We start from the raw sequence: 22700 nt of genomic DNA, 5'->3' as shown, positions 1-22700 counted from the left end.
GGGGAAGAGTTTCAGCTAGGGATTTCTGAGCAGATACTTGAGTGTTTGCAGCTGATGTCCACTAAGGTCTCATTCACACTTGAGTTTTTTACGGATAGCACTCGTGCCTATGATAGTCTATGGAGCTGGTCACATGTTGAGGATTTCTTGTGGACCTAGTGATCCATGTAAAATCGCAGAGACCTGTCCGATGTTTATCTGAGCGTCAGTGAAAGTCCGTCCGAGTGCTGTCTCGTTTTCACGGACGGATAGAAGGTTGAGAATTTTTTTTTCTCTTCTCATTACTTAAAAACTGATGAAACTCAGACCAAGCTCTGAAGAACCCATTATCAAAAACGTTAACAAAAGTGGGGCTTATTTTCTCGTGCAAGATTGTCACTGATGTGAACATGAGCCCCAAGGCTGAATTCAGATGGTTTTATTTCTTGGCCCACATACAGACCACAATGGCTGAACTAACTGTTGGTCCCCCAACCCGAACTTGCAGCCTCATAGGCACATACACTATGTTCCAAATTATTATGCAAATTACATTTTTATCAGATTTTCCTAAATGGTCGGTGCAAATGACAGTCAGTCTAATAAAAGTCATCACCCGTTAGATTATACATCGAATTTTATTGAAGAAACCTCCCAATGATAACAGTATAATCTCCAAAATGAATAAAAACTCAAAATGCACTGTTCCAAATTATTATGCACAGTAGAATTTCTAAACATTTGATATGTTTTAAAGAACTGAAAATGCTCATTTGTGGAATTTGCAACATTAGGAGGTCACATTCACTGAACAAAAAAGCTATTTAACGCCAAAACATCCCAACAGGCCAAGTTACATGTTAACATAGGACCCCTTCTTTGATGTCACCTTCACAATTCTTGCATCCATTGAACTTGTGAGTTTTTGGAGAGTTTCTGCTTGTATTTCTTTGCATGAAGATGGAATAGCCTCCCAGAGCTGCTGTTTGGATGTGAACTGCCTCCCACCCTCATAGATCTTTTTGCTTGATGATCCTCTAAAGGTTCTCTATAGGGTTGAGGTCAGGTGAAGATGGTGGCCACACCATGAGTTTATCTCCTTTTATGCCCATAGCAGCCAATGACTCAGAGGTATTCTTTGCAGCATGAGATGGTGCATTGTCAGCATGAAGATGATTTTGCTCCTGAAGGCACGTTTCTGCTTTTTAGACCATAGAAGAAAGTTGTCAGTCAGAAACTCTATATACTTTGCAGAGGTCATTTTCACACCTTCAGGAACATTAAAGGGCCTTACCAGCTGTTTCCCATGATTCCGGCCCAAAACATGACTCCTCCACCTCCTCGCTGATGTTGCAGCCTTGTTGGGACATGGTGGCCATCCACTACTCCATCCATCTGGACCATCGAGGGTTGCTCAACACTTATCAGTAAACAAGACTGTTTGGAAATTAGTCTTCATGTATGTGTGGGCCCAATACAACCATTTCTGCTTGTGAACACTGTTTAAGGGTGGCCGAATAGTAGGTTTATGCACCACAGCAAGCCTTTGAGGGACTCCAGAGGCACCAGCAGCTTCAAATATCTGTTTGCTGCTTTGTAATGGCTTTTTAGCAGCTGCTCTCTTAATCCGATGAACTTGCCTGGCAGAAATCTTCCTCATTATGCCTTTATCAGCACAAACACATTTATGCTCAGATACAGCCACAAATCTCTTAACAGTATGATGATCACGCTTATGTTTTTTGAAAATTTTTAACGTTTTCATCCCTTCACCAAGGCATTGCACTATTTGATGCTTTTCAGCAGCAGAGAGATCCTTTTTCTTTCCCATGTTACTTGAAAACTGTGACCTGCTTAATAATGTGGAACATCATTTTTAAGTAGTTTTCCTTTAATTAGAATCACCTGGAAAACCAATTATCACATGTGTTTAAGATTGATTTCAGTGATCCATTGAGACACGAGACACAATACCATCCACGAGATTATTTGAAAAACAAAACAATTAAATCTTTATGACACTTAAATCCAATTTGCATAATAATTTGGAACACAGTGTACAGTTGTGGCCAAAAGTATTGACACCCCTGCAATTCTGTCAGATAAAACTCAGTTTCTTCCTGAAAATGATTGCAAACACAAATTCTTTGGTATTATTATCTTCATTTAATTTGTCTTAAATGAAAAAACACAAAAAGAATTGTCCTAAAGCCAAATTGGATATAATTCCACACCAGGGACAGCGTGTACATGAGCCGATGGATTCACATCGCGGCTATGAGGGAACATCTGAGGAACAAGGAGCTAAGTGGATAACTTGCATTGAGCTTTGTGTTATGATGCAATTGATGGTATACTAAGCACTTGATTTGGTTAAATGAGTGAGGCATACAACACATGTATATCCCCGGTATCTATAAAGGAGGGAACTGGGAGTGTTGATCTGAACTGCCTATAATCAAACACAATATATGGTGATAACTAGTCTATTGAGTGTTTTTGATCAAAACTCTAGCTAGTAACAATATTAGATTTTTGGAGGCATATCCCCCTTATGATAAGTGACTGATATATGAATATTTTCTCCTCTAATACACATATGAGGACTTACTAAAAATTTATACGTACATCTAGGACAAATTTATATATTAGAAGGATGCTGGCTAGATATAGCTATTGTTAGTATACATAGAAAAACTGAGGTGCAGTTCCATGCCTATATGGATCATTGTATATCCACTATATAACGAATTTTAGGTTTAATATCAGGTGCATTAGTGAGTAGATTTTATAGTGTGTGTTACTATGGATCTAAATTGATCCATATTTGTTTGGTGTTCTTTTGTCTGTGGGTATTAGAATTGTAGGGGTCACCTAGGGAAATAAGGGACAGCCGCCGTTGAGCGGGGGCGCCATGTCGAAAATCTAGGGTGCCAACCTCCGCTGCAAGGAAGGTTATCAGACCTTAGGGCTTATTAGGGTCAATATAGGCATACTATATAAATGTTTTCATTTTTTATGTTTTTTTCATGTTTTTTGGTTTTTTAGTGTTATTTTTGACGTTTTGTTGATTTTTTCTATTGTGTTCTTTTTGGTACACAAATGAGATATAGATAAGCGGTGTCTCTTATTCCCAGGATTTTTGGTCCCCTAACTGGGATGTTTTTTATCTATATAGTTTTTTGATAATTGTATGTATTATACTGGAATATTAATAAAGATTAATGGTTTTAAGGGGTAGGTTTGTTCTCTTAGTTGTTGGCTTGCTGTAGACTCCCCTACTTTTATTGTCTAGACAGTTGTACACCCAATTCCACACCAAACATAAAAAGGGGGTGGAGAAAAGTATTGGCACTGTTCGAAAAATCATGTGATGCTTCTCTAATTTGAGTAATTATCAGCACCTGTAACTTACCTGTGGCACCTAACAGGTGTTGGCAATAACTAAATCACACTTGCAGCCAGTTGACATGGATTAAAGCTGACTCAACCTCTGTCCTGTGTCCTTGTGTGTCCCACATTGAGCATGGGGAAAAGAAAGAAGACCAAAGAGCTGTCTGAGGACTTGAGAAACCAAATTGTGAGGAAGCATGAGCAATCTCAAGGCTACAAGTCCATCTCCAAAGACCTGAATGTTCCTGCGTCTACCATGCACAGTGCCATCAAGAAGTTTAAAGCCCATGGCACTGTGGCTAACCTCCCTAGATGTGGACGGAAAAGAAAAATTGACAAGAGATTTCAACTCAAGATTGTGCGGATGTTGGATAAAGAACCTCGACTATCATCCAAACAAGTTCAAGCTGCCCTGCAGTCCGAGGGTATAACAGTGTCAACCCGTACTATCCGTCGGCGTCTGAATGAAAAGGGACTGTATGGTAGGAGACCCAGGAAGACCCCACTTCTTACCCCGAGACATAAAAAAGCCAGGCTGGAGTTTGCCAAAACTTACCTGAAAAAGCCTAAACGTTTTGGAAGACTGTTCTCTGGTCAGATGAGACAAAAGTAGAGCTTTTTGGGCAAAGGCATCAACATAGAGTTTACAGGAGAAAAAAAGAGGCATTCAAAGAAAAGAACACGGTCCCTACAGTCAAACATGGCAGAGGTTCCCTGATCTTTTGGGGTTGCTTTGCTGCCTCTGGCACTGGACTGCTTGACCGTGTGCATAGCATTATGAAGTCTGAAGACTACCAACAAATTTTGCAGCATAATGTAGGGCCCAGTGTGAGAAAGCTGGGTCTCGCTCAGAGGTCATGGGTCTTCCAGCAGGACAATGACCCAAAACACACTTCAAAAAGCACTAGAAAATGGTTTGAGAGAAAGCACTGGAGACTTCTAAGGTGGCCAGCAATGAGTCCAGACCTGAATCCCATAGAACACCTGTGGAGAGATCTAAAAATGGCAGTTTGGAGAAGGCACCCTTCAAATATCAGGGACCTGGAGCAGTTTGCCAAAGAAGAATGGTCTAAATTTCCAGCAGAGCATTGTAAGAAACTCATTGATGGTTACCGGAAGCGGTTGGTCGCAGTTATTTTGGCTAAAGGTTGTGCAACCAAGTATTAGGCTGAGGGTGCCAATACTTTTGTCTGGCCCATTTTTGGAGTTTTGTGTGAAATGATCAATGTTTTGCTTTTTGCTTCATTCTCTTTTGTGTTTTTTCATTTAAGACAAATTAAATGAAGATAATAATACCAAAGAATTTGTGTTTGCAATCATTTTCAGGAAGAAATTGAGTATTATGTGACAGAATTGCAGGGGTGTCAATACTTTTGGCCACAACTGTATATGGCTGTGAGGTCCTATTTGGGAGGCTGGCAGTCCGTATATGACCGCCGGAGCGCGGCCTCTTATTTTACACCTACATGTTTCTACTTCTATCATACAAGCAGAGCAATGAAAATAAGTGCAGGGCTGGAGCTGTCTGGTGACAGAGGTGCAGCTTCCATCAATATGTTAACCTGATAGTCACGCACAGGCTGCTGACACTGATGTGGACGTAGTCTATTTTACATCGGTCTCCCAATCGATGGGGGTGTTCCCTGACAGACCCTACTGACTTACACAGATATAGGTTTGTTGAGGTTTTTGTTATTTTTTTTTACGGCATATTTATAATGAAGAGTCTTAACGTAAGACCGTTATTAGTATGGACATAGTTCTTCGTACATGTTGAACACAATGTGCACTCAGCAATACTTCGTCTTTTAACGTCTGTCCATTAAGAAATTCAGGAAATACTTGACTTTCACATTACACAGAGGACATTAGCCGTGAGACAGACGACATCTGAGCATTTATAAATAAAGGCATATACAACGGGACTGCAATCTAGAGGAGCGAGGAAGGGGGAAAGAGGGCTGAAAAAGGAAATTTCCTATTTTTGAATTATGTTTTTGTCTTTTTCCCTTGCCTCCACAATATTCCCAGAAGTCTGACACGTCCTGTCACTTCTCGGCACTCGTCACTTCTGTGGTGTACACCGACGGGAGGGTGATCCTAGCCACGTCATTCTGATCACAATTACATAGGTAACACCCTTATATCTGGAGTTCCATAGTGCCACGGATGATAAAAGTTATAGATGGATGACATGCCCACCACACTTTTTATAGAAGTTACCAACTCATTTGCTGCTCATATAGGGCTTAATTCATCATTTTCCTTTTTTCTTTCATCTTGTAGTATTCATTGACTTTTTGCTCCAAATTCTTTAAAAAGGCATGATTGGGTTTACAATATTTTGCGCAAAATAAAAAAAACCTTTATTTTTGTCTTTAGCTTGTTTTGTGCCTCTTTATGGCAAAAAGTAGATTTTTCTACTAAAATGTAACAAAATTTGTGATAAAATTTCAGGCTTAGGCCCCTTTCACACATCAGATTTTTGCTATCAGTCGCAATCCGTCAAATTTTGAAAAAAAACGAATCCGGTGACTGATGCCGCCAGATCCGTTTTTTTTTCTCATAAACTTGTATTAGTGACGGATTGCGACTAATGGCCTCACGTTTCTTCCGTCGTTCGCCGGATCCGTAGAAAATTGTTTGTCCGGTGGCCTTCCTTCTGCGCAGACCACCCTTTTTCCTTTCTGCCTAACAGCTCACCCTCCTGCTGCTGTCTCTCTCTGTTTTTAAAAACTCACCATTGCCAGCATGGCAGGCAGCTCAAGCCTATCACAAGTGCTGCTCCTTTGTGTTGGCTCCAGGCTCTGGTATGCTGCTGTGCCGGTGGGTATTAGATCGGGCCAGGAGGCCTGCAGTTCCCTGCCCTCCGGATTTAGCTGCCGGAGCTTCAGTACTCGCGCAACCACGGACTCCGGTATCCGGTTCCTAGCGCTCAGCTCTGTGGCGAGCTTAATCACAGCTCCACTCCCCAGGTTCTGCTCTACTTCTCTCCTACTGACACCAGGTAAGGGGACCCCTCCTTGCTTCCAGGCATGATATTACTCCCTGTGAGGGAGGCAATGCCACTGTGGCAACCGGACTCCTGGAGATATCAGTGAGTACTGGTCCTGGTAAGGGTCCTGTATTGTCTCAGCAGCTGCTCTGCTGAGGAACACTTAGATGTATTGCAGGAGTCTAAACTTTCAGGGTCGCCCTGTTCGTGCCCGGTCGTCGCCTTCAGAGTCACCAGATCTGCAGGAAAATTCAATCTGCTGCAATAAATCTCCCTATACTGAGAGTGACCAGAGACACTGTACAGAATGCATCACTGGACTGATCAAGCCTGAGCCTGGCTACGGGACATCACATTATGTACATGGTCCTGTATACAGGACCCTGGACAAGGTATTTTGGTGCCCTAGGCAGATGAAGCTAACGTCATCACCCAACCCCCACCCCGATGTACCCTCAGCACCCAAGTAAAGGAATGAGTCACAGACTAAGGTGAAGGGATCCCTAAAGTACCCCCCCTTTTCACCCAAAATTACCATCAAAAGTAAAAAAAAACAAACCTGATGTACTTCATGGGTGAGGCTCAACAGAGACTGTTTTTTCAAAGTTACACAATACAAGGGATAGATATATTTTCATCCCTGACGTCCTATATTTTATATATCAGACCCAAGGACGGTCATGAAAACTAATGACTGGACTATAATGGGAGCTGTTTGATTTCAATTAAAGTGTCCAGCATTTGGCAGATACCCTAATGGAATCTAAACAGACCACATTATAAAGGGATATGGATATGTATGATTGTTTTTAACGAAGCACTCCCATCAAAATTTTCATCCTCTTTTAAGCCATGTTCACACATTCAGTACTTGGTCAGTATTTTACATCAATATTTGTAAGCCAAAACCAGGATTGGATCAAACATGCAGACATGGCATAAAGTTATATCCGGCACTTAATGAAATACAAAAAATGTGACTAAGCACTAACAGGCAAGTAGTTGGTACTTACCTGCCTGTTGTGCATGGTGACGTTTTCCGGCACAGAGCAGTCACAGACCGCTCCTGCCGGGGATTCAGCTGCCTGCCTCTGCTGATGTCACGTCGACAGAGCGGTGCATTCTTTTCCGCTCTGCACTGTTAATGTGGTGGGTCACAGTTAGTCAGTTGGAATCCATCTGTCAATCAATGCCTGAAGTCCTGCTCTCTTAACAGAAAAGACTCCACTGCTTTGTCGACGTGACGTCAGCAGAATCGCTGGCAGGAGCGGTCTCTGACCACTGTGTGACGGGGAAGAATGCCACTGTGCACAACAGGCAGGTAGGTAGCAACTTACCTGCCTGTTAGTGCTTAAGTACATTTTTTGTTTTTCAGACCGTCTCGGATATACCCTTTCCTATGTTGCAATCATGGTATTACATAGCACTGTGTACAATTGCTCATTTTACCTCTCTACCCAGATAATTCTTCCCTTTTCCATTAGGTCTATGCCATCACGTGATTAATAAGAGAAGGGTTCAGCCAGTCAGTCAGGCCCATATACATTTGTATCTCATGAACATTCAACTCCTAGTATGTTCTTAACAATGGTAAGGGAATGCTGGGAGTTGTTGTGATTAGTCTTTATTAGACTGCGGACCATACAGGAACCACAGTACTGATCAGACGTAGTCAGTATCAACAAGTGAACATTTACATCCAGGTACCTTATGGGTGACCTCTTTTCTGATTGAGTATTTTCTTTCTTTTCTTCATCTTGTCCAGACACAATGATGACTTTTCACATCCACAGTTCGTCCCTCCAGATTCCCTTTTCTCCGTTGTTCTGTAGCACATCCCGACACGATGCCCTTTAAAAATAAGTGTTAATAAAATGCTGCTGATTAAAAGGTATCTGTCCACATTATGACCTAATTAAGCCTCCTATAGTATATGGCCTCCACACTGCCCACTTTAATGAGCTATAACTGCTACACCGTCCGCCCTCATGAACCATGGCCTATACCATAGGGAGGATCTGCTGCTGAAACTGTTAAAGTAGTAATGTTCCTCAATTCTGTATTAATGTGCCCCACACTGGACCCCTTCCAGGTATATATGTCCCCCAACCTGGTTTATATATCCTCCATCCTGGTATTGATGGCCCCCCAGCCTGGTGTAGATGCTTCCCCTCCATCCTAGTATAGAGGTGACTCCTCCATCCTGGTATAGAGGGTCCACGCCCATCGTGGTATAGATTTTCCCCCTTCCACCCTACATCCTGGTATAGTTGGCCTCCCCCCATCCAGGTATAGATGGCACCCCCATCCTGGCTGTTATATGTGCAGGCCAAAATTTGCCAGTCAGCCTCTGTCTGCCATATAGTTACAGAGTCTTTACTAAGGGGGTGTTGCACATAGGATAACAACGCACAACAGCCTAAAAGCATCCCCCTAGAGAATCCCAAGAGTCACTCCTCCTCCTTGTAAAGACCATGTAAAGGAGCATTAAAAGTAAAGTATCACTAGGAATTTGTGTGGTTTTAAAAAAGCAAAAAAGTGGCATACTCAGCAGAGCATCGGGAATAAAATGAGAGGAAAAGCTGGCCACTTCTGTCCTTCTTATTTTTGTAGATGTTTACGGTGTTTTTTTTTTTTTTGCGGGGGGGGGGGTGGATTCTTGTAATGAATCTTGTTTGAAGAGGACGTGTCTTGAAAAATGGTTCAGATTTTTAAGGCTTTTTTTCAATGCAGATATCAAATAATTGTTATAATTTTAAATACCGGTATCTTTTATGGAATAATAAATATCAAGAGATTTGTGTTTCTTTGTCTATCCATTCACACTATTTTATTTATTTATTTATTTTTTCTTTTTTTAAGAAACCGTTAAGGAGATGAAGGAACCAAGACAGAGAAAAGATAATCGGCGCCCGGACATTGAGATATATAAACCCGGGCAGTCAAGACTAAGAAATAAGCCCAAATTGGATACATCTGGCAATGGAGGCAATCACATTGAAGACTACCACGATGAGAAAGTTAAAGAATGTGAACCTTTGGTTAATGGGGCTATCCCAGTCTTATCTGAAGATCCAATCCAAGATGATGAAGATCTGAATCATGGTGGCTCATTCGCTGTAAACCCTGAAAGTGAAGAGCGAAAAAGTGTAAAAAGAACCAAGAAACCAGACCGACAAATTTACCAACCAGGAAGAAGATTGCATGTTTCTGGGAAGGAGTCATTGAGCGGAATTGTAGAAGATGATATTGTGAGAAAAACTCAACATCTAAAACTGGAACATGAAGAAGATCTGTCTGCCACAAATCATAAGATTCCTCTGGAAAATGGAAACAAGATTGTCAAGGTTGATAAGTCAAAGAGATCAGAGCGAGACAGACCCACCAAGGGTGGAGAGGACACATCGTCACTGAGGCCTGGTAAGGAAGAGAGAAAGCCTGGACCAACCAAACGTTATTCCCACTCAGACAAACGGAGAACCCGCACTAGAAACTGCAGCACCAGTTCTGGGGGAAGCAACAACAGCAGCGAAGAAGCCGTCCTGGCTGATGGCAACAGCAGGTGTCAAGACAAAGGAAAAGTTGCTGGAGATCGCAAAGGAAAGGTTGCTGGAGACCGCAAAGAAAAGGTGCGCACAAAAAAACAGGTCTCACTGTCTTCAACAGATTCTTTTGAAGAGGATTATAACGATCGGCGGGATGACAGCAGAACTCAGTGGAAGAAGAGGCAGAGCTCCAGTGACAAAAGCTGCTCAGAAAATTCAGACCTCATCAAGCGGTCAAGCAGCAAGGATAACCGTGAAGGGTTTTACAACCGAGAATCCCCCTATCAGCCGGTCACTGATGAACAGAGGACCCGGAAACGAAGTGATAGGCCCAATAGTAAGCGCAGCAATTGCATAGAGAAGCAGGAATTTAGAGCGCTATCGAGTGAGCCCAGGGGCAGAGGGAGGGGGATCCTTATTCTTCCAGCCAACACTGATATATCCAGTGCTACAGGAGCTTTAGAGCCAAACAGTGCAAAACTCCTATCTACCACTTGCAACAAATCTGGTCGTGGCAGGAGCCGTGGTGGAGCTAATCGGCGTCTATGGGATCCCAATAACCCTGAGCAAAAGCCTGCTCTAAAAAAACAGAGCCCGCAGCTTCATTTTCTAGATACCGATGATGAGTCTACACCTACCTCACAAAGTGACGGCATCCCGCCTGTCCATCAGGCATCTTACTACAAATTCCAGAACTCTGATAACCCATATTACTTTGCCCGTCCACCATATACATACGCCGGATACTCTATGCCTTATTCTTTAAGTCCCGGCAGTGGCATGTATCCTGGTGGGTATTATCCCGGCTATCCTGCTCAGTCTGCACAGTATGGCTCTGGATCGTACTCTGGAAGTCCAGTAATGTGTGAGGAAATCGAGCAACAAGTGAGGACGATGCAGCAGCAGGAGCTGAGTCGTCTATTGAGGATGGCCGATAACCAAGAGCTCCAGCTCAGTAACCTTCTCTCCAGAGATATGATCAGCACAGAAGGCCTGAATAAAATGGCCGTGCTCAGGTAAGGAAATATTCTGTTAAAATTGGACACGAATTCTAGAAATGAATGTACATAGGAGGTAATCTTTTTCCCTCTGTTAAATTTGTCTGCAATATCCTGAAAAAAAATGGGCACCTGTCCGAATAGGTGAAGTGTGCTATACCTAATATACATATATAGATATCGGGCTGTGCAAGAACAACCCCACCAACCATATGTCAATTTATTCATACATTTGTAGGAGGAATAACAGTGGAATGGCACAATGTTGAGTTTGTAGAAAAGATGATCCTGGAATGTTATAATATAGAGGAAACACACAAAATGAAGAAATATGACTGACCTTCTCTGAACTCTCTCCTTCCTGCAGGTCGGAACTACTGCAGCTCTATGAGCACTGTCTTCTGACTGACATTGAGTTTTGTGACCAGCACAATGTTGACCAGCTGTTATGGAAGAACGTGTTTTACCAAGTCATTGAGAAGTTTCGCCACTTCTTAAAAGAGTCGTCGGGTGAAGGTGAAACAATCAGAAGACAGCTGCTCCAGGTGTTAGATGAGGTGAACATATGTGACCAGTGTGATTGTGACAAGGCTGTGTAGTTGGAGTTGGTGTCCATTTTTATGGAGTCAGTATAAAATGGACCGACTCCTAAAATATATAATAAATTGGGTACTGTAAATGTTTTCATAAGAATTTGGGAAAGTTATGAAGTGTCCTATAAATGTCTGTTCTGTTCCTGATTGAAGAATCTCGGCTTTTAGTTGAGATGAATCTGTGCTGCACTTTATGTACATGCTCAGTAGTGATCAGTGGTGTGGAGTCAGGAGTGAGGGAGTCTGAGGTCTGGCTTACCAACTCCACAGCCCTGCTTGTTGGGGTCACACATGGGTTTGCACACTTTACTGTATATATGGGGGTTACACAGCTCCACTTTGCCGCTCCTAACACAACCGTAAAGATTTTTTGTAGGAAGAAGGAAATAATGGACATACAAGTAATTCAGAAAATCCAGCTGGGCAAACTGTGAATTAAAATATTTTTCTTTTTCCTATAGTGGTATAGTAAAAATGGTGGTACAAAAAGAGTCAAAAGGCAAACCTATGCATTTTGGCGTTAAACCTTACTCATGGCATGCGATATCGGGCGCTCACGTTTCTTCAATCATGGAAGTTCCAATCCCGTTGTCAGTAACCCGATAGCATGGTTCACCATAGAGCTAGTTTAAAAGTTTTTTAGTTTGTGAGCAAAACTGATGTGCTATTATATTTTCTTGACCCTAAACTGTGCATTGTATTAATAGATAACACATAAAATGAGTAAGGTTTAACCCCAAAACACGTAAGTTTGCTTTTTGCCTCTTGTGACTCCTTTTGCTGTGATTTTAACCCCTTAACGAGCAGAGATATTTTTGGTTTTGCATTTTCATTTTTTGCTCTCCTTCTTCCCAGAACCATAACTTTTTTTATTTTTCCATCAATTTGGCCATGTGAGAGCTTTTTTTTTGCGGGACGAGTTGCACTTTTGAACGACACCATTGGTTTTACCATGTCATGTACTCAAAAACGGGAAAAAAAATCCAAGTGTGGTGACATTGCAAGAAAAAGTGCAATGTCACTTGTTTTTTGTTTTGCATTTTTACTAGGTTCGCTAACTGCTAAAACTGACCTGCCATTATGATTCTCCAGGTTATTACGAGTTCATAGACACCAAACATGTCTAGGTTATTTTTTATTTAAGTGGTGAAAAAAAATTTCAAACTTTGTTTAAAAAAACAAACAAAATTGCGCCATTTTCCGATACCCATAGCGTCTCCATTTTTCGTGATCTCTGGTTGGGTGAGGGCTTATTTTTTGCGCACTGAGCTGAAGTTTTTACCATTTTGGTGCAGATACAATCTTTTGATCACCCGTTATTGCATTTTAATGTCGCGGCAACCAAAAAAAGTTATTCTGGCGTTTTGACTTTTTTCTTGCTACGCCGTTCAACAATCAGGTTAATTCTTTTTTTTTTTTTTTTTTTTTTTGATCGGGAGTTTCTGGACGCGGCAATACCAAATATGTGTATGTTTTGATTTTTTTTAAATTGTTTTATTTTGAATGGGGCGAAAGATATGAACTTTTTATATTTTTTAAAAACATTTTTTTTTGCTTTTGACATGCTTCAATAGTCTCCATGGGAGACTAGAAGCTGCCATAACCCGATCGGCTTTGCTACATACTGGCGATGATCAGATCACCTGTATGTAGCAGAATTACTCACTTGTAATGTGTGCCGACTACCGGGCAGCGCTCATAGCAATCCGGCAGTGGCAACCATAGAGGTTTCCGAGTTGTCATGCTGTCCCATGATCACGTGACGGGGGTCTCCGATGAGCGTATTTCCGGATTGATTGCTGGAAGCGCATGTTAAATGCCACTGTCAGCAGGTTAATGGGTTAATAGCCGCGGGTGGATCACTATTCCACCCGTGGCTGTTCCGGGCACATGTCAGCTGTTGAAAACAGCTCACATGTGCTGGGAAAGATGTGGGCTCACCGCCGAACCCCGCATCAAAGGGAGGGAGTTCGACATTGGAGTAAATTTACGCCGATTGTCAGAAAGGGGTTAATTATGGACTAACAAGCCAAATTTTAATTCAGTTTGCCAGCTGGATAGTACCTCTATGTATAGAATTATGTGTTTCAAATAATTTTTCAGTTAACCATATATATTTGTTGAACATTTATTAGATTTCTTCTATTTATAGTATTTTTTTATTTCCCTAATTGTCCATTTACGATATACTTATTTAAAGCACAATTTTTGGTTTTAGGGGACGGTGTTTTTTGATAGTTTGCTTCAGAAACTGCAGGCGACGTATCAGTTCAAACTTGAGGACTACATGGACGGAATGGCGATCCGCAGCAAGCCACTCCGCAAAACGGTTTGTAGTGTTTCCTCACTATTAGGTTGAGCTTATATTGTGATACTTTACATTTTATTTTATATTGTTTGTGTATAGGTGAAGTTTGCATTGATCAGTGCCCAGCGCTGTATGATCTGTCACGGTGATATTGCCCGCTACAGAGAGCAAGCAGCCGACACCTGCAACTATGGGAAAGCTCGCAGGTAATTATGTCAAGGAAAATGCATTTAGAATTAAAAAAGAAAGAAAAGGGTTTGTCTTCTAAATATTTTAACTGTTTTGTTTGCAGCTGGTATCTAAAGGCACAGCACATTGCACCCAAGAATGGCAGACCTTATAATCAACTGGCCCTCCTGGCTATATACACGGTAAGCTGTCCATTGTCTTTATAGCATCTATAAAGGGGTCACATGGGTCATAAGAATAGTTGACCTGCCCACAGAATAGGTTACTCAATAAGAGTTTGGTGGGGGATCAACACCCGGCACTGTTGGATGGGGCGCAGTGCAGCAGCTCATGGCCACTAAGTAATGTACACGGCTTCTGTTTTCCACCACGTATATTGCCGCTGCAGAATCAGATTTCACTGATCGGTGGGGATGCTTTGGGTGTTGGTCCCCCACCGATCTCGTATTGATGACATAAGTTCTGGGCAACACCTTAAGTCTTAAACTATCATATGTACTGAATACAGGTTCAGATTGAGCAGGCAGGAGGGAATTTAAGGGATGTGTCAAAAAAGCTTCAAAATTTATGTTCTAGAAGAGTTCAGTGAGTGATTTCTGTGCCCACCGGCTTTGCAGCTCCTTGAGGTTACAAAATGCTTGGAGTCATAACCCTTGGATTTTGTGGTGCAGACCCAGTCGGGAACAGAACCACTGACGGTCTGTCTCGCCAATTGCACACAGTGACATAATGATGTAAGGAGGATGGAATTAGTTATGCTTTTTTTTCACTAAACTAGAAGTAGATGTAAGGTGAATGAATAGAATAATAATGACTAAACTGATATTGTTTCTCTTTGTGTCTATTCCTGTGTTTAACTTAAAATATTGCATCAAAAATAGAATGTCTGATTCCAGACTGAAAAGTGCCTCTTCAGTAAGTAGAGACCTGTACGACAATGACAATCACACAATGCCGGATGCCTATAAAGCAATGCCGGATGCCTTTAAAGCAATGCTTGGGCATGAATTGTAGGGAAGGAAAGTATTACTGAATATGTACAGTCATGGCCAAAAGTATTGACACCCCTGCAATTCTGTCAGATAATACTCAGTTTCTTCCTGAAAATGATTGCAAACACAAATTCTTTGGTATTATTATCTTCATTTAATTTGTCTTAAATGAAAAAACACAAAAAGAATTGTCCTAAATCCAAATTGGATATAATTCCACACCAAACATAAAAAAGGGGGTGGACAAAAGTATTGGCACTGTTCGGAAAATCATGTGATGCTTCTCTAATTTGTGTAACTAACAGCACCTGTAACTTACCTGTGGCACCTAACAGGTGTTGGCAATAACTAAATCACACTTGCAGCCAGTTGACATGGATTAAAGTTGACTCAACCTCTGTCCTGTGTCCTTGTGTGTACCACATTGAGCATGAGAAAAGAAAGAAGACCAAAGAACTGTCTGAGGATTTGAGAAACCAAATTGTGAGGAAGCATGAGCAATCTCAAGGCTACAAGTCCATCTCCAAAGACCTGAATGTTCCTGTGTCTACCGTGCGCAGTGTCATTAATAAGTTTAAATCCCATGGCACTGTGGCTAACCTCCCTAGATGTGGACGGAAAAGAAAAATTGACAGATTTCAACGCAAGATTGTGCGGATGTTGGATAAAGAACCTCGACTAACATCCAAACAAGTTCAAGCTGCCCTGCAGTCCGAGGGTACAACAGTGTCAACCCGTACTATCCATCGGCGTCTGAATGAAAAGGGACTGTATGGTAGGAGACCCAGGAAGACCCCACTTCTTACCCCGAGACATAAAAAAGCCAGGGTGGAGTTTGCCAAAACTTACCTGAAAAAGCCTAAAACGTATTGGAAGAATGTTCTCTGGTCAGATGAGACAAAAGTAGAGCTTTTTGGGCAAAGGCATCAACATAGAGTTTACAGGAGAAAAAAAGAGGCATTCAAAGAAAAGAACACGGTCCCTACAGTCAAACATGGCGGAGGTTTCCTGATGTTTTGGGGTTGCTTTGCTGCCTCTGGCATCGGACTGCTTGACCATGTGCATGGCATATGAAGTCTGAAGACTACCAACAAATTTTGCAGCATAATGTAGGGCCCAGTGTGAGAAAGCTGGGTCTCCCTCAGAGGTCATGGGTCTTCCAGCAGGACAATGACCCAAAACACACTTCAAAAAGCACTAGAAAATGGTTTGAGAAAGCGCTGGAGACTTCTAAGGTGGCCAGCAATGAGTCCAGACCTGAATCCCATAGAACACCTGTGAAGAGATCTAAAAATGGCAGTTTGGAGAAGGCACCCTTCAAATATCAGGGACCTGGAGCAGTTTGCCAAAGAAGAATGGTCTAAAATTCCAGCAGAGCATTGTAAGAAACTCACTGATGGTTACCGGAAGCGGTTGGTCGCAGTTATTTTGGCTAAAGGTTGTGCAACCAAGTATTAGGCTGAGGGTGCCAATACTTTTGTCTGGCCCATTTTTGGAGTTTTGTGTGAAATGATCAATGTTTTGCTTTTTGCTTCATTCTCTTTTGTGTTTTTTCATTTAAGACAAATTAAATGAAGATAATAATACCAAAGAATTTGTTTGCAATCATTTTCAGGAAGAAACTGAGTATTATCTGACAGAATAGCAGGGGTGGCAATACTTTTGGCCATGACTGTATATATAGCAGCGGTATGATATACTTTATCCTGAAGGTCTTCTTCCAGCGATACATGGTTACGATTTGTTCGTGGTGAATTCCTGTTCTCATTCTTAGTATTTGATGCATAGAACCTGTTAGTAATCTATGCGTTGTAGTGTCAGTGTTTACGTCAGTGTAATATACTTTTTATTTTAACATTTAAAAAAAAAAAGTCTTTTACATCTTCCATTGCAACAGAGGAGAAAACTGGATGCTGTTTATTACTACATGCGTAGTCTAGCTGCCAGCAATCCAATCCTCACCGCCAAGGAAAGCCTCATGAGTTTGTTTGAGGAGACAAAGCGGAAGGTAAGCTGCCACATGTTCATGAGACGTACGTCCTGGTACAGTACACGTGCCCTACGGAAATACACATTGATTTTAAATAGTGATGTCCGATTCATCACATCGCATCACATTCCTCCTACTGTCCAAGGCTCTCCCAACCCGGGTGTGACCGCTGCATAGAAATACATGCTGTCATGCCCTCGGGTCAGGAGCGCCGCGACAGCCAGTCCGAAGATTGCATTGCACAAGTAATATGGCCGTCTGACTGCCTGAGTGATTTTTTTTTTTTAATCCATTATACCAGTGATGACAAACCTTTTTGAGACCGAGTGCCCAAACTGCAACCTAAAACCCATTTATCACGAAGTGCCAACAGGTCAATTTAAATTATCAATGTGCAAGAACACACTGGAGGGCAAAGTTCCATAAAATATAGAAAAACTTTACTAATTACAATAATAAAAAACAGACAAAATATAAATAAAGAGGAGATCTAAGCAAAAAAACTCCAGTAATCTAGAATACTTAATTCCCATCATGCTAAGAGTAATCACTTGAATTTGAAAAAGATGGTATACAATTTCCGATATATCGCAATAAAAGTGCAAGTGTAGAAAAAAATAAACAGTAACAATCTCAGAAACAGCTAGACATGAGCTGAAACAAGGAAATACACGTCTGCCCCATAATACAATCTATGAATCAGCATTCTGTTAATCTGCAGTATCCGGTACATAGCATAAATGTAGCATAAAATACAGATGCCAGAACCTGGAGTGAGTCCCCAGGGAATGTTTTGCTATGGCTTTGACAAGGGGTGTTTTAATTACAACAGGGCAATTTAACCTGAATAACAGAACTTTAACTTTTGCAATGCTTTTGAACAATTAATGTGATTTTTGCTGTTGCATGCATGTTCAAGAAAGATAGCTAGATAGATAGATAGATAGATAGATAGATAGATAGATTTTAGCATGGAATGCAAGCAGATTCCACCCTGAAATCCACTTCTACATTTCAAATTGTAAATCTCTCTAATCTCTAGCCACAGTCACACAAATGTGATAACACTTACTGTATCTGGCTGCTGCTGACTTCTGAATCCTGGGCTGGCTTGGAGATGGCAGGCTTGGGAAGCTGGCTGGCTTGTGAATAGCAGCTGACAAGAATAGCAGACTAGGAGGCTTCACCGTAAATTGGAAAAGTATAAATATTTGCTGCGGCTCCACATTTGAAAAAGATATACTGTATAAAACTTAAATGGGACATGTCAAAAGTTTAGATCTCTGGTGGTCTAGGTGCTGAGATGGCTAACAACCCCCTAACTTGTAAGGCTATGTTTCCACGGTCAGTAAATGCTGCGGATTGGACGCTACGTACAGTCACAGCGTCCAGATGTTACAGCATAGTGGATGGGATTTTATGAAATCCCATCTCCACTATGCGTGCAGGTACGCCTCTGGCCTTCCTGCGTATACGCACATGCGGCGCGTCTTTCTAGACCGCAGCATGTCTATTTATCTTGCGCAGACGCTCAGTCTCCACAAGATAAATATCACTGTCCAATGTATTGGATGCGGTGATTCCGCGTAGGTCAGTGAACACTTGCGGAATCAACGCGCGTACAAAAGCCGGCAGCACTTTGGACGGAGCGGACATGTGCTGCGTCCAAAGCTCTGCCGGTTTGTGCCTGTGGAAACATACCCCAGCAGGTACACACTTTATCTTTTAACCACTTTCTGTCATTAGACGTACTATTCCGTCCATGTGGGGTGGGCCCTACTTCCCATGGACGGAATAGTACGTCATACGCGATCGGCCGTGCTCACGGGGGGAGCGCGGCCGATCGCGGCCGGGTGTCAGCTGACTATCGCAGCTGACATCCGGCACTATGTGCCAGGAGCGGTCACGGACCGCCCCCGGCACATTAACCCCCGGCACACCGCGATCAAACATGATCGCGGTGTGCCGGTGGTATAGGGAAGCATAGCGCAGGGAGGGGGCTCCCTGCGGGCTTCCCTGAGACCCCCGGAGCAACGCGATGTGATCGCGTTGCTCTGAGGGTCTCCTACCTCCCTCCTCGCCGCAGGTCCCGGATCCAAGATGGCCGCGGCATCCGGGTCCTGCAGGGAGGGAGGTGGCTTGCCGAGTGCCTGCTCAGAGCAGACACTTGGTAAGCCTGCAGCCCTGCACAGCAGATCGTCGATCTGACAGAGTGCTGTGCACACTGCCAGATCAATGATCTGTAATGTCCCCCCCTGGGACAAAGTAAAAAAGTTAAAAAAAAATGTCCACATGTGTAAAAAAAAAATTCCTAAATAAATAAATAAAAAAAAAATATTATTCCCATAAATACATTTCTTTATCTAAATAAAAAAAAATCAAACAATAAAAGTACACATATTTAGTATCGCCACGTCCGTAACGACCCCACCTATAAAACTATATCACTAGTTAACCCCTTCAGTGAACACCGTAAAAAAAAAAAAAAAAACGAGGCAAAAAACAACGCTTTATTCTCATACCGCCAAACAAAAAGTGGAATAACACGCGATCAAAAAGACGGATATAAATAACCATGGTACCGCTGAAAACGTCATCTTGTCCCGCAAAAAACGAGCCGCCACACACCATCATGTGCGAAAAAATAAAAAAGTTATAGTCCTCAGAATAAAGCGATGCCAAAATAATTATTTTTTCTATAAAATAGCTTTTATCGTATAAAAGCGCCAAAACAAAAAAAAATTATATAAATGAGATATCGCTGTAATCGTACTGACCCGAAGAATAAAACTGCTTTATCAATTTTACCAAACGCGGAACGGTATAAACGCCTCCCCCAAAAGAAATTCATGAATAGCAGGTTTTTGGTCATTCTGCCTCACAAAAATCGGAATAAAAAGCGATCAAAAAAATATCCCGTGCCCGAACATGTTACCAATAAAAACGTCAACTCGTCCCACAAAAAACAAGACCTCACATGACTCTGTGGTCTCAAATATGGAAAAATTATAGCTCTCAAAATGTGGTAACGCAAAAAATATTTTTTGCAATAAAAAGCGTCTTTCATGTGTGATGGCTGCCAATCATAAAAATCCGCTAAATAACCCGCTATAAAAGTAAATCAAACCCCCCTTCATCACCCGCTTAGTTAGGGAAAAATTAAAAAAATGTAAAAAATGTATTTATTTCCATTTTCCCATTAGGGTTAGGGCTAGGGTTAGGGTTAGGGCTAGAGTTGGGGCTAAAGTTAGGGTTAGGGTTTGGATTACATTTACGGTTGGGATTAGGGTTGGGATTAGGGTTAGGGGTGTGTCTGGGTTAGAGGTGTGGTTAGGGTTACCGTTGGGATTAGGGTTAGGGGTGTGTTTGGATTAGGGTTTCAGTTATAATTGGGGGGGTTTCCACTGTTTAGGCACATCAGGGGCTCTCCAAACGTGACATGGCGTCCGATTTCAATTCCAGCCAATTCTGCGTTGAAAAAGTAAAACAGTGCTCCTTCCCTTCCGAGCTCTCCCGTGCGTCCAAAAAGGGGTTTACCCCAACATATGGGTTATCAGCGTACTCGGAACACATTGGAGAACAACTTTTGGGGTCCAATTTCTCCTGTTACCCTTGGGAAAATACAAAACTAGGGGCTAAAAAATAATTTTTTGGGGAAATTTTTTATTTTTTTTATCTTCACGGCTCTGCGTTCTAAACTGTAGTGAAACGCTTGGTGGTTCAAAGTTCTCACAACACAACTAGATAAGTTCCTTGGGGGGTCTAGTTTCCAATATTGGGTCACTTGTGGGGGGTTTATACTGTTTAGGTACATTAGGGGCTCTGCAAACGCAATGTGACGCCTGTAGACCAATCCATCTAAGTCTGCATTGCAAATGATGATCCTTCCCTTCCGAGCTCTGCCATGCGCTCAAACGGTGGTTCACCCCCAGATATCAGGTATCAGCGTACTCAGGACAAATTGGACAACAACTATTGGGGTCCAATTTCTCCTGTTACCCTTGGGAAAATACAAAACTGGGGGCTAAAAAATAATTTTTGTGGGAAAAAAATGTTGTTTTATTTTTACGGCTCTGCATTATAAACTTCTGTGAAGCACTTGGTGGGTCAAAGTGCTCACCACAGCTCTAGATAAGTTCCTTAGGGGGTCTACTTTCCAAAATGGTGTCACTTGTGGGGGGGCTTCAATGTTTAGGCACATCAGTGGCTCTCCAAACGCAACATGGCGTCCCATCTCAATTCCTGTCACTTTTGCAGTGAAAAGTCAAACGGCGCTTCTTCCCTTCCGAGCTCTCCCATGCGCCCAAACAGTGGTTTACCCCCACATATGGGGTATCAGCGTACTCAGGACAAATTGTACAACAACTTTTGGGGTCCAATTTCTTCTCTTACCCTTGGGAAAATAAAAAATTGGGGGCGAAAAGATCATTTTTGTGAAAAAATATGATTTTTTATTTTTACGGTTCTGCATTATAAACTTCTGTGAAGCACTTGGTGGGTCAAAGTGCTCACCACACATCTAGATAAGTTCCTTAGGGGGTCTACTTTCCAAAATGGTGTCACTTGTGGGGGGTTTCAATGTTTAGGCACATCAGTGGCTCTCCAAACGCAACATGGCGTCCCATCTCAATTCCAGTCAATTTTGCATTGAAAAGTCAAATGGCGCTCCTTCGCTTCCGAGCTCTGTCATGCGCCCAAACAGTGGTTTACCCCCTACATATGGAGTATCGGCGTACTCAGGACAAATTGTATAACATCTTTTGGGGTCCATTTTTTCCTGTTACCCTTGGTAAAATAAAACAAATTGGAGCTGAAGTAAATTTTGTGTGAAAAAAAGTTAAATGTTCATTTTTATTTAAACATTCCAAAAATTCCTGTGAAACACCTGAAGGGTTAATAAACTTTTTGAATGTGGTTTTGAGCACCTTGAGGGGTGCAGTTTTTAGAATGGTGTCACACTTGGGTATTTTCTATCATATAGACCCCTCAAAATGACTTCAAATGAGATGTGGTCCCTAAAAAAAAATGGTGTTGTAAAAATGAGAAATTGCTGGTCAACTTTTAACCCTTATAACTCCCTAACAAAAAAAAATTTTGGTTCCAAAATGGTGCTGATGTAAAGTAGACATGTGGGTAATGTTACTTATTAAGTATTTTGTGTGACATATCACTGTGATTTAATTGCATAAAAATTCAAATTTGGAAAATTGCGAAATTTTCAAAATTTTCGCCAAATTTCCATTTTTTTCACAAATAAACGCAGGTAATATCAAAGAAATTTTACCACTATCATGAAGTACAATATGTCACGAGAAAACAATGTCAGAATCACCAGGATCCGTTGAAGCGTTCCAGAGTTATAACCTCATAAAGGGACAGTGGTCAGAATTGTTAAAATTGGCCCGGTCCATAACGTGCAAACCACCCTTGGGGGTGAAGGGGTTAATTACTGTGCTCACCACCTGCCTAATTAGAATGGTCTCACAGCCAGTAGTTATGTTCCCATCCTGGTTCCTTTCTTGTAGTTATGTCCACCATCCTGCTCCCTTTCTTGTAGTAATGTCCCATCCTGATCCCCTTCTTGTAACGGTACCCATTCTGCTCCCCTTCTTGTAGTAATGTCCCTCATCCTGCTCCCCTTCTTGTAGTAATGTGCCCCATCATGATCCCCTTCTTGTAGTATTATCCCTCATCATGATCCCCTTCTTTTACTAATAT

At 41.9% G+C, this 22700-nt stretch overlaps 1 protein-coding gene across 3 annotated transcripts in view; it reads left to right on the top strand.

The window, feature by feature from the left end:
- SMG6 (SMG6 nonsense mediated mRNA decay factor) overlaps positions 1-22700 on the top strand; it is a 296441-nt gene that overhangs the window by 1682 nt on the left and 272059 nt on the right. For all 3 annotated transcript variants that reach the window (XM_077294490.1, XM_077294489.1, XM_077294491.1), the window contains exons 2-7: positions 9230-10928; positions 11278-11467; positions 13722-13832; positions 13911-14017; positions 14104-14182; positions 16890-17000. In XM_077294490.1, the coding sequence (XP_077150605.1) occupies positions 9230-10928; positions 11278-11467; positions 13722-13832; positions 13911-14017; positions 14104-14182; positions 16890-17000 (2297 nt within the window). The remainder of the gene's footprint in view (positions 1-9229; positions 10929-11277; positions 11468-13721; positions 13833-13910; positions 14018-14103; positions 14183-16889; positions 17001-22700) is intronic.

The sequence above is a fragment of the Ranitomeya variabilis genome, chromosome 3 (assembly GCF_051348905.1).
Source record: "Ranitomeya variabilis isolate aRanVar5 chromosome 3, aRanVar5.hap1, whole genome shotgun sequence".
NCBI classification, from domain to species: Eukaryota; Metazoa; Chordata; class Amphibia; order Anura; family Dendrobatidae; genus Ranitomeya; species Ranitomeya variabilis.
Note: the sequence above shows the minus strand (reverse complement) of the source record. Positions and strands in the feature narration are given on the sequence as shown.